The sequence below is a fragment of the Equus przewalskii genome, chromosome 27 (assembly GCF_037783145.1).
Source record: "Equus przewalskii isolate Varuska chromosome 27, EquPr2, whole genome shotgun sequence".
Taxonomy (NCBI): domain Eukaryota; kingdom Metazoa; phylum Chordata; class Mammalia; order Perissodactyla; family Equidae; genus Equus; species Equus przewalskii.
Window position 1 is genome coordinate 35,853,065 of NC_091857.1, and position 13,012 is coordinate 35,866,076.

Genomic DNA, 13,012 nt, shown 5'->3' on the forward strand with positions numbered 1-13,012 from the left:
TGTAAGATGCGCCATTCCACTGTACTTTCCATGTACAACTAGGGCCAGCAAGTCAAAGATTTAGGAAAAATAATGTAATTTCCCCCTGAGCAAAAGTGGTCTTTATCTTGCATCAAGTGAGTAGAACAGAGATAACGAGCCCCAGTTCCCTATGCTATCTGCTAAGTCCAAGGAGAGCATTCTTCCAACTTTATAGTGTTTTGTGCTGGGAACCCAAGTCTGCAAATGCTCGGAACCCAGGTAGGTGGCACATAAGGGGATGCAGGCGGGGATGAGTCTGCAAAACCAAGAGAACATAAGGACAAGTGGAAACGTTTGGCCAAGGAAATGGTAGAAGAAAGAGTCAAATAAAGAAATGGAAGAATCTGCAATCTGACTGGTATAGATGGGAGGCTAATTGTCAATGTTTGTTTTTCCCAAAATGAAGAAAATTCTTCAGACAGATGTGACAAAAGAGATATTAAAGCTATAGATCCACGAGATTGGCTCAAAGAAATCCGTAATCTTTTTCAAAGAAAATAGAAACATATATTCTCACTTCGTAGTGTCATAAAATCATTTCAGAGTTCAGAAAATTAAAGGTAGCTCACAGGACTTTTTCATGATGATAATATAAGATCCCGGATAAAGTGAGAGCATTAAATATTCTTTTGGAAGACAAGCATTTAAAATCCGCACAGCGCTTTGTAAGTTAGACTCCAGTTTCAAATGCTGCACAGGAGCAGTTTCTAACTAAGTGGTTGGCTATGGACATACCACCAACGTGCACACTGAAGCTTTGCTCCAGCATCTCCACAGATTGTAGAGAAGCTGTGTGCCCGAGTGTGATTATTGTAAAAGTCAAGTGACGTAAGTCAATAATCTAAAGTAAGAAATATCCTGACTGCCCAAATGGTCACCTACTAGCAGAAGGCTTTGGGGAACCCTTAAATAATAGTAAAGTGTTTGATCTTTCATTCTGTAAGACCAGAGAATTAAACCATGTCGGGGGAGAAACCAAGTCAGAAGTGCTGCTCTGCCTGTGGTGATGCTTTGTGACGGGAACGTCTTTGAAGGATGTCACTCATAACCGAGGGCTAGAAAGTTAGAGCGACATCAGCCCTTGAGACAATGGTTACCACCCAGGAGCTGTGCAAAGCGCTCCGGGGCCATGGGGTAGAGCGCCACAGAGGCAAGGCCCCAAGCTGGTGTGACCAACACCAGGAGGATTTCCACCTAAGGACCTCCCTCCAGTCACAGGCCCCAGGCCTGAAAGGTTGGGGATGAGTGTGGGCTCTGGCTGAGGAGGGCTTTGTGGGGAAATGGCCCTGGACAGGACATTCGAGTGGGTTTCCACAGTGCGCCAGAGAGCAAAGAACTGGCTCTAGGCCAACCAGGAGATTCTGGGAGAAAACGGCCAAATGAGGATCCCAGGCCACATCACCTCATTAGCTTCCTTCAGTTATTTCTGAGGGTCCTTGGGTTCATGGACTCTCTTTTCATAGGATGCTCCTGCTGGAGCTTTAATTAGCAAGATCCCAAGTGCACGTAAGCGGGGGGGCGCCCCTTTAGCCTGCCTGGCAGTGAGTAAAGTATTGGGGCATTGGCTCAGGTACAGCCTTTCTGGGCCCACTCATCCGACACTGGGGTCCAGCCTGATCCACGGGGAGTGGACAGAAGGCTCTGAGGGGAGCTAAGCCAGCAGTCCCGAACATTCCGATAAACTGCAGCTGCTTTACATGGTGATCAGAGCGCCTAACGCAATCCCTTCGGCTCCCTGAGTGAACAGCACTGCAAGGCTGCAGAAATCAGCATCAAGATGCTGCTCTTCAGGACTTTCTAAAGTTCCCTAACCACAAGTCATTCAATGAGCTTCACCAGGCTGGGCACTTGTTCAATATCAATAAATGGCCCTTGATACAAGTTACAGAAAAAAAGGATAAAAATTTATATCATTTAATTTTGGTCAACTAAATGTCATGAGACGCCTCACCTGGTTTTCAGAAAGCCCATTCATATTGCACATGTGCATGCATGTGTGTGTGTTGGGGGGGGGTGGGTGAGCATGCACTAACATCCTGACACTGTCCTATTTCCATCAGTGCCTCTATTTCTGCTGAGAGACTAACATAAATCCTTTACCATGGAAAACTGTTTTTGCACATGCAGTTTAAGGGCTTAATGAGAGCAAACACGAAAGTTATGTGGATTGGGATGGGGTGGGGAAAGAGGTGGGAGACAACAAAAGCAATGTTAGCTCACGGTCATTGACAAAGGTACAGAATCACGTGGTCAAGAATCCTTCAGCCCGGAGAGAAATCACTCCTGCACCAAGACTCGCTAATGAGATCCCGTTGGTTCTCAGCCCCTTATTTCTGGAACACGGTCATGGTCATGTGAGTACAATGAGCTAGGGAGCCCTGGAGGGAGCCGACTAAATGGCCCCAAAGCCTAATGGGATCTGTGGGCCCTGGTTATGCTGTGCCAGTGATGAATGTCAAGTGGGGAAGGGTCAGTGAGCACATGCATGTCCCGAGACACAAATAGGAGGGCTCTAAGGCCAGCCAGCTTACTGCCATCGTAGTTCAGCGTGGCGAAGTTGGCCTGCTTCTCCGCACAGCCAGCACTGTTGCACACCCTCATCTGCAGCTCATACCAGGTGGCCTCCTGCAGGTCGTACAAAATGTACGACTTGGAGAGAGAGGTCCGCTGCGCTGTGGTCCAGACCGTGGTCCCAAAGGGTCTGTACTCGAGCGTGAAGGAGGTGATAGGGCAGCCGCCATCATTCCAGCCGATGAGGTTCAGCCTCACGCGTGTGGTGTTGATGCTGGCGAAGAGCTCTTGCTCCTTCGAGAACTGGGGCTCTGTGGGAGAAGGCACACCGGGGATCAGCTCATAGCTGCATGAATGAGAGCCGTCAAAGTAGTCACACATTTCCCCTGGGCTGCTTTCTCCACCTAGATGAGGAGTTCAGTCCATGTCTGGGTCACAGGCCACTTGCAAATTGTCCACTATTTATAGGGACCTTATAGACCAACGGGCTATCTCCAACCATAATAACCTAGATGTGAGGGGGAAAAGTGGGTGGGTAAAGGTCATCTTTGTGTTTCCTAGAGTTCCTTGAAGAACGACACTCTTTTCATGTGTGCTTTTCCTTGAGTGGTTCTGAAGGACCCACTGCAGTGTGCTGGGCTGACCTTTCCATTCTCGTGTGGGTAGATCTGACTCACTGAAGACAGAGTTGGATTTGGGAAGTGCCATCAGGTACCCCTCACCATGCAAACACTTTATACTGGAGCAGAGGGACCTAATGGATATATTTCTGCATAAGTCAATCCCTCATCATCTGAATCTTTATGATGACGTTCTCCAAAACTCAGGTGCCGGATCCAAACAACGCCTTTGCCTTGCCATCTCTCACTCTCGTGCCATCCAGCCCACTCCACCAGATAAGAGTCAGGTGAGAGTGAGACCTACGAAGACCTTCTCTTCACCTCCCCCTTACACTGGTGTGTGGCTATATCTCTCCCTCTTTCAGGTGTGCTGGGCAAAAATTCAGCGCTGAACATCATTCCCCTGGGATTCATGTCCTTGAAGGTCCATGTTTCAGATTAAAAAAACAACCCACAAAAGGGTTAACAATCTATCCCAGGCAATTCCCACCTGAGAAGCAGGGCCATGGGGCAATGTGAAAGTTATAGATAGAGGGCACATGGGGAGACTAGGGACAAAGGTCACCCTAGGAGAAGGTGAGAAGGCAAATGTCACATTGCATGGTTGCCCAGCCTGGGCACTTTATGTTGGCACCAAAGCCCTCGATTTTCAAACGATATTCTTATTTTTACCTGCAAATGAAATAGGAAAAAGAGCTCCAGAATACTCTGTAAGGACCTGCCACTCTCTCTTTACCTTGCTGTGGCTGCCAAACCCATTTTGGCAATAAAGTTCAAACACACAAACATGCAAATATCTGATGCATCTTTTGTGATTCCAATGCCCCTTTGATCTGGAAAATAGAGGAAATCTAGAAACAACAAGAAGGTATACGCACCTTTTCCCAATGTTTTCGCTTCTATGATTTCACTTATGCGCCCGGGCCCCACTCCATTTTGGGCGGTAAGTGTGAACTTATACCAGGTACCACATTTCAGATTTTCCAGGCGGTAAGAACGTTCACTCGGGCTGATTGGAAAACTTCCCCACTGCTCACTGTTATCCTCGGAGTACTGCAATATGTATCCTTCAGAAAACAGGAAATATTCGCAAGAGCGTTATTTGCCTGCTACCAGACGTTGAGTGGTGTCTGTATTTTGTATCGGATGGGAGTTCTCAGAATTCGAGCATCTTTGGAAGAGAACATTTGAACTCTTCTTGATTCCAGGAAATTTAACCCAGGTTGGGAGAAGTGCTGTGACGACGTATTGATGAGTGAGGTATTTAGGCCACACCAACATTACTATGGTGGTATTACTGGATGGTGTGGTGGAAATAAAACCAGTTTCTGACCATAACCTTTTAAAAGGTGCACCTGGCAGCAGAGAGTGGACACTAAATTTCTGGCCTTGATAGCACACGTGCCCGAATCCTTGGGCATGGTCTGAAGCTGAGTTATTTTTAAGAGAACAAAGCTCTGGGAAAGTGATATGCTATCAATGGGGCTAGGAATCTCCTCGGCCATCCCTTGCTCAGGCCACAATTACTAAGGGAAGCGGCTCCAGATCTTGTAGCCATCTCAGCATTTCAATGGTAACCTGGCTTCTTCTTAGTTGGAAAAATCCCTCCAACAATTCATTTCTGCACATGACCACTGGTACCTCTATTTTTACTACTACTAACAACAACTGTCATTTTCTGAGCACTCACTACGTGCCAAGCATCTCCTCAGCCCATTACATTACCTCATGAAACCCTATGAAATAGCGATTATTATCTCCACAGTACTGATGAAGAGACTGAGGCCCACAGAGGTTAGGTGACCATTCTAGGGTCCCATATGTAAGAGTCACACCCCACCGTCAGAATCTGAATCCTACCCTCCTCGACCCTGTGGTCACTGAGACATTCCTCCCTGTTGTAGCCTTCATCCCTGTTTCTCCAAAGATTCTCCTGGGGCAAAAATATTCTGTCTGCTCTGTCCTTGTCTCCAAGGGTTCACACCCAGGCAGCCCGGGACTCGCCTACCTAGTGCATGGTGTCCTCACACCAACAGACTGGTATCTTCTATCCTGCCTGTGGAATCCCACTTTCAACACAGGCAAAGCACTTCCCACGTCCACACTCTACTCTTCTATAACCCACACTGGCAACATTACGTCTTCTCCAAGCCTGTCACACGGGGATCACCCATCTCTGATTCCTCCGTCTGTGCTCACGGTCAGTATCTTCCCTGCTCCTTCCTCCGTCCCTTCTCTCTGGCTCCTTGGGGTCCATCCTCCTCCCTGATCCTCATTTTCTCTTCTGTGTTCCTGATCTGTGCTCATCGCAGCTCCTCTAATACCTGACAGGCGAGTGATGGATCTGTGTACTCCATGCTCCCACCATCATAGCCTGACTTCCACTCCAGCTTTGCCCAAAACACCTCCTTGGTGCCCTACACACCGCGGGGACTGCATTTTCCTTCTAATTTCTACCGTCTAAACCACTATGAGGAAGCTTTCCAACCCTTGGCAATGGGAGCCCTCATGCCAATGGCTTTGACCACCACTGTGTTTCAGGGCCCCCCCGGTTGCCTTTGCTTGGAAATTCTTCATCGCAAAAATTGGCCTCATCTCTAAGACCTTCCACTCTGACACTCTTCCTGTACTACTTCTCCTAAGCTCTCACACTAATGGATCCAAAACTTCATTTCATTTGAACCTAGAGTCCTGGGGTCCCTTGAACTCTTTCCTTGGTGCCCCATTTTTTTCCATAAAAAGGTTCTCTAACTAGCCTAGAATTTTTGGTAGACCATTTCGATACAGACTCTGGTTTTCCTCACTCTTCTGATTTCTGGCCACACTTATCCCCCGGTCTGGTAGGACCAACTCTGGTAACCTGTGATCCGCTTTTCTTCCCAGCTGTCCAGCATCACTTGAGAAAGTCATTAAATGGTGATAATTGTGCCCGCTACAATCTGTGCTATTTCTCTGCAGCTGGGGCCTTGCTCCCACTCGGCAATGACTTTGTTCATCTATTAATGACTCCCTGTGCATTTCACACGGCAGCTGTTACAAATCTTTCCCACGCTCCTCAAACCCACAAAGAATCCTCACCCCTAATCATCCACCTATTTTCAAAAAATAATCTCACCTTCTCCTTTCCTAATAAAAGGGGAAATCCTCCCCTTTACCCAGCAGAATGCTGATAAATGTTTAATGACCAGCTCTTAAAAAACAGAAGAGCTACGATTGGTAGCATTTCTGATTTTCATGGTGTGTAAACACCCCCAGCCTGGCTGTAGTCACTGAGTGTGAAGCTGGGAAGAGATGCGACAACTCGATCTCATGAGCTAGAAGGAGCTGGGGGTCCAGCATACCACTGGCTTCACCCTAAAATGCCCCTATATTTCTAGTCGTCTTCTCACCTTGCCCTTCTCTCGGAAGAAAGGAAGTCCTCTGCCTTCGGAAATCTAAGGCCCCCATCCTCTCCCACCCAATCCAGGACCTCTTTCATCACCTAGTCCCGCACTCCTGCGCCTCTTCAGTCTCTTCCTCTGGATTGTCTCCCTTTCCCTGGTCGACAACTTACTTAGAATGATGTTCTCCCACCTCCACTTAGGCTGGAATTATCACGCTATCCCAATCCTTCAGTACAAACTTCCTTTATCCTTTTCTAGTATACACTAATTGCAAAAGCTTTGTGCAAATAGGTCATTTCCCAACTAAATTCTAGGTTCTCCATCTTTTATTATTTTATAAGTCAGAACAGGAACTGTGGTTACTTGAATGAATGATTGAACACATGAATGAATGAACGATAATGTTGACAACATGTGGAAGAAACGGCATGCGGAATTTCAGAGGTGAGATAACCAAGCTGTTTTTTTTTTCTTTTCTGCATTTGTTAATATTTCACTCAGACTGGATGCACAATAATAATTTTGTGAACGGGACTCCTTGGATGAATGATGAGTTTCAACAAATACCATAAAAATAGATGCATGGTTTCCTGTTTAGTTAATGGAAGGATTAATTACTCAATGTAATTTTTTGAGGAATAAACTAACATAATTATTTGATAAAGATGTGTCACATCAGCCTGTGGATAATGACAATTAAACAACTATTGTGGACAAGCTATTTCTATTACCTCTGATAGAGCTGCCCCCATTGTCTCCAGGAAGCCAGGAGAGGGTAATAGAAGAAGACGTGGTTTTGGACACCGTCAGCCGAGGCTGATCTGGTGGAACTAGAGAGGAAACAGTTTTTAGAAAACAAGAATTAGTTTTTCACATCCTTCATCTTCTTTAACAGTCATTTACCAAATCATTTTTAACAGCCATTTATTAAATAAGTGTTTTAGGTTGCCAAAATATGCAATTCACTTCTGTCAAAATGTCTATTTCGTTGATATCCTGGGCTAAAGAGAGAGAACAGAGCGAATCTATTATTTAAAGAAAATTCAACCACATTTCTACTTAGATTTATATCTAACTCATTTTCTCATCGACTTCTTGAATTTCTGAGTTGTTCATCACTAACTGAAATCTTTTTAAAACTTACTAAGGATGCATGCATTATTTTACTCTGAATTTCCCCCATGATGCCAGCGAGAAAGATAAGTGGTATCCACTTAGCTGTTCTGTTCTCAGGGACGTGAAAGGGAGAGGAGAAGAGTGGCTAGAGGGGAAAAGAATTGCAAAAATTTCCACTTTAACTACTCCCCCAAGACACAACACCCACATGTGCACACAGTCACTCAGCTCTGAAAATCAGAGGCGTGCCGCCAAGCAGCAGCACGCGACCTTGAGAGTTCATACAAGGTTTGAAGAATACATACTTTCAACCAATGAGCCTCAATACTATTTTGGATTAGCTCTGAGGATTGAAGTGCTGAAGAAATTCGGAATCAGGTTATCCAAATTATACAGAAATCTTCCCATAAAACGTCCTTCTCTTTCCTCCGAGAGAAGCCTGATATATTAACCCGAAGGCATAAAACATTGACCTACCTCTTTAGAGTCATTAATATAGTGTCTATCTTCTGAAATGCCCTGAAATGCTCCCGACTTCAATATACTTGAAATTCCAGATCAATTATTCATTGTTTTTTTAAAAAATATGGTTCTTCTCCTCCCCTCCCTTCCTACCGAGGACAATACTAATTTTATTTTTACTTGCTGCGATTTATTAATGTGATAACAATTAAACCCAAAGACGCATATGTTTTGATTCTACTAATAAAATATCACTGTTCCAAATTTGAACCCCATCAGTGGCCATTTGGGATTTTACGTATGATTTTAATTTGAAATCTTGAATTTGTCACGTACCTTTTGTGTATGATATCAAGAAAAAATTACGTGCGTTGTATTAAATACAGAACTAAATGTTGTAGCAATACACAGAGTTTTAGTCAGTGTCTTTTTTACTTACATTGCCTATAACAATTTAGTTACTTAGAAGACCTTAAAAGACCTCGGTTCAGACTTATTTTTGTTTGTATTTTCTGGGTTACACTTATATAGAATAGAGTCAACCATGCAATTAGTGGCAGTTATTAAGAAGGACTTTCTTAGCGATGCACACAGAAAGAAAAATGAGACTAAGCTCTCTAGATGCAAAACTGTAAACAGTGTTATCTCTGGGATTATGAATGCTTTTTATTTTCTTCGAGTTTTTTAAATTACACTTTCCAAAATGAACACGTATTTTTTTGTAACATGGAAATAGCAATTAGCTCTTTATAAAGGCTGATTTTTAAGTTTGTTCAATTTTACTCTTTGCATATAGGCATACATGCAAAAAAAGTCATGAAAGAGAGTCCCCAAATTTTGTACCTTGTACTTGTAAATTTAAAATAATCTCATCTGATCCCCAGTTGTTATTGGCGATACAGCTGTAATAGCCGGAATCTTCTGCCTTCACTGTGCGGATAACGAAGCTTCCGTTGCTGAAGATGCTCCTTCGCCCATCAATCGTTACTAGGCTGGGTGTCCCGTTACTGCCTCACAGGAAAAAAAAGGCACAGATTAAAGAAATTACAATCCAAGTTAGCTGAGGCTGGGGAAAAGCATAAAGACTCTCTCTGAAGCAAACGACACATTTGGAAGCTTGTATTAAGTAAGAACTAAACTATCATCATATGACAAAAACAATCAAATAGCTGAGTTTTGTTCTTTGTAAAAAATGCTATATTGGAGTGAGGTCTGTGTCAAAGGCCTAGATTCTAGCTCCTCGAATATGTCAATAACTGCCATAGCCCCAGTGGGCCTTTCTCTCCTCCACTGTGCAGGCACCAGTAACTTCCCCTTTTTGGGAAATCCTTTTGTGGACAGAAGTGCCATTTTGACCAAATCATGTAGGAACAACTAAATTTTGCGACCTCTGGTAGATTCATTTGAAGTTATAGTTGTTAACAATTTTGACATAAGAAATGAACTGTAGCATCTCAACAGGGCAATGAGCTGACCCTAGTATAAAGAGAGTTTCCTTGCTGTCATAAGCGAGGCCACGGTGGCGAGAGTCCAGTCATCTAGGGTCATCCCCAAATCAGGCAGAATGCCACTTGACCTTAGGAGCATACTTATTTCCTTTGGATTAACTGACTTTAAAAGAGATGAGAAAAGTGGTCACTGGACGAAGACCATTATTTCAATAGGTTATGTCTTTCAAGCGCTTTTGTTTTGAAAATAGGTACTCTTCAGAATCCGTTTTAAATCAAATCTCTGGGCACATTAGTGAATTCTCAACCCTTTATTTATAACCTAATTTCTTCCTCTGAACAGAGAGAAAGCATTTAAAAAAGTTACGCTGACAGAATACTTCTCACCCACTTTCTCCCTTCTATCTTAGCTGCTATTATTTTAATAATGACTGTTGAGTATGGAAAATCAGATTTTGTATTAGCAAAGTGCTAATGTATTGCACTTCTTAAAGTTATTTCTCAGAGCATTTGAGTCAGGGTTAGTCGGTCCATTATCTTGGAAGGGGAAGAGATGGGCGCTAAGTCTCACGTAACCTTGGGTACATTCATCTTGGTTGTACAGGAAATTTAGGCGACAAGGCACAGAAAACTTACAGAGATTATGGGGTTGATGAGACTCTTTTCCTTGAAATAATTCTCTTACAAACTTAAAGGCTGTGAATTTACGGCGGATTCACACAATAGATCTGATCCTTTTAGTGCTAAAGCTAAGATCCACCCCGCACCCTGACCTCCCCTCTATCTCGAATCAGTCAGTAGGTTTCCTGGAGCTTTCATTAGAGTAAATGAATACCAGGTTCGACCACTGGACCCAACACTGTATGTCTGATGCCATCTCTCAGAGTTCACTGAGGGCATACACTGGGTTACTGGTTACCTGTCTTTCATCCATTTTACTGCAGGAGAAGGGTCCCCGACAGCTTTACAAGGCAAGGCGATGTCTTTCATCCATGGCGTAGTCACTGTGCCACTGAAGGTCAGGATTCGTGCGGGGGCTGGAGCACCAAACAGCAGAAGCCCAGTTACTCCACTTGTCTACACAGAGGCCAAAATGACCTTGCCCACTATAGCAACACCCCTAAAAAAGGCGAGTGCAGCACCGCCAATTAACGTCACACCTCTCAACATTATTCTCGGTGTCCGGGTGTGTACAAGGGATTTTCATTGTAAGAACATACAAATAGCTGAAAACCTCCTATTGTAGCATTTTTCCCCCTTCTATTGACTACAATTAAATATTTGGGGCTTCATAAGCTTGGCAGCTCCAAGCTGTGTTTTCTATGAGCCCAATTATTTTTCAAAGCACTTTATTAAGCAATTTATCTCAACAGCAAAAACTGCACATTAAAATACATTTTTCATATCTGAGAGAATAGACAATACAAAACATAAAGCCCCCAAAGACAGGAGGAAGTAAAACTGGAACAACTTCTATTTATCAGTTTTGTGGTACCTTCCTGACTTTACTATATAAACTTGATCTTCTGCACAAACATTAAGGAAAATGAACATTTTCAGAGTGGCCTCTCTTGAAAAACAACCATTTACTTGGGACAGTGATTCAGATGCTTGAACAGGAGCATCATGCAGAGGTGTCTGGCGCTGGCACAGTCCCCAAGTAACAGGAGGGCTCAGGAGGTAGAGGGGGAGAAGCCCAGGGTGGACTCGCGTCAGCAGGGGCCTCTTGGAAGACTATTGGGGCCCAGCACTCACAGGCTCCTAGAAGCACCTTCTTGAGTGAGACACAAAAGATGACAGAGACACCAAGACACAAGTCTTCCAGAAGCAGAATCATCTGCCTGACCTTTGCCATACACTGGGACAGTACTTTCTACAATGCTCCATCTGCAAGCTCAGCATGGCCAGATGCACACAGATGTGGTCTTAAGACTGCAAGTGGAAGGTGGCCGCAATCTGATTCTGGACCCATAAAGATGGGACCAGTGTTCGGACCCCTCTACCACTTCAGGCTTGAGAGTTTGGACTGACCAACAGGCATAGGGGACAAATTCCCCAGGAAAGCCCTGGAATTCCAGGAAAGGTGGGTTTCCTGGAGCCAACTCATTATGGAGTCATCCTGGTCTAGAACACAAGCCTTGGTCGTTCAGGTCTACCAAACAACTCCCGTTTTTGTTGTTCTGAGCTCTGTGGGCAAGAGCAGAGAGAAGGAGGAAATGCCAGTGGGCTCAGAAGCTGGACCATTTTTGTGCAGCAAATATTACAACAAAACCCAACCAAGTATTTGAAGCAACGTTCCTGCCTGCAGGGGAAACAGAAGCTCTTCCTCCTTAGAGAAGGGTCTTCTGAGACGGCTCATGGATGGCACCCTTCACCACAGAATGGAGTATTCTAGGGCAGAGACCACTCTATCAGTCCCTGACGTTGCGGATTTTCATCATGATAAGAGAAATATCCTGGTCAGGTAGCACCGGCTTTCTGGCATTGGTAGTTTGCATTTTCCCTTTCAAACCTTTCAGACTGTCCTTTTATGAGGAATGTTTTCACAGAAAACTAGGGTAGAACTAGTGAAACCTAGCTAGAGTTAGGGGCTTTCAAGCTTTTTAAGAGTCCCCTCTACTGTAAGAAATATATTTTACATGAATCCCAGAAGTTACACACATATTAAGATGTGCGTGTGAAAACAGTTATGCAAATTAATACTTAGTGTGTATGATGCATTCTGCTTCTTTTTCAAGTCTAGGCTAGACTATTTGACTCTATTCCATTGCATTCCACTTTAGCTCTTAAATATGCTGGTTATAAGCCTTAAAATTAATTCCAGGACTTAGGGACGATTTCCCATCTGCTTTTTGAGCCCCATCCTTCCAGCTTGAACCTTTCTGTTTTTACAGTTTGCCAGTGTCTGGGGCTTCCGAGTGGTGCCTGCCAGACCGAACATTTGCTCCATGCTTGAGGAACTGCCCAGCTCAGCCCCTTTCTAGAAAATCTACCTAGATCAACCCTAACTCTGTGTGAACCCCATTTGAGCATGAGAAGCTGAACATTTCTGGAGAAATCCATGTGATTTGGGAACCATTGTGCATTCATGATCACCAACCTACACCAGACTCTTCAGCTCTCCCTGCCGGTCCTTCTGTTTCCTTAGTGAATTCCTTCCTGCTTCTCTGCAATGATGATTTCCTCTTGTCCCTCCTCTTCTCAAATTTCTGGTCCTCCATCCACCTCCACCCCCACCCCCCTCCCCCGCAACTAAATTGCCTAATACTTGAAAGAGAAAATTGAAGACACCGCTGGGAACTCTGCATTTCCTGCCACCAAATCTATAAACTCACTTGCGTTTCCTCCAGCAAACCTCGGTCTTGTGGCCATCGCTCTTTCTCCTGTGTTATCAACCTCTCCCTCTCTGCTGGAGCCTTCCATTGCCCTACAAACATGTCTTGCTAGCTGA

At 44.3% G+C, this 13,012-nt stretch overlaps 1 protein-coding gene across 6 annotated transcripts in view; it reads right to left on the reverse strand.

Moving 5' to 3' along the window:
- Window positions 1–13,012, reverse strand: part of DSCAM (DS cell adhesion molecule) — a 695,956-nt gene that overhangs the window by 49,432 nt on the left and 633,512 nt on the right. For 4 of the 6 annotated variants that reach the window (XM_008538164.2, XM_070598081.1, XM_070598080.1 and 1 more), the window contains 5 exons: window positions 10,481–10,598; window positions 8,957–9,120; window positions 7,267–7,365; window positions 4,031–4,219; window positions 2,553–2,843 (listed from right to left, as the gene is read on the reverse strand). In XM_008538164.2, the coding sequence (XP_008536386.1) occupies window positions 2,553–2,843; window positions 4,031–4,219; window positions 7,267–7,365; window positions 8,957–9,120; window positions 10,481–10,598 (861 nt within the window). Of the gene's footprint in view, window positions 1–2,048; window positions 2,157–2,552; window positions 2,844–4,030; window positions 4,220–7,266; window positions 7,366–8,956; window positions 9,125–10,480; window positions 10,599–13,012 lie in introns of those variants that run through there. The other 2 variants (XM_070598083.1, XR_011534071.1) reach the window with 2 other exon arrangements.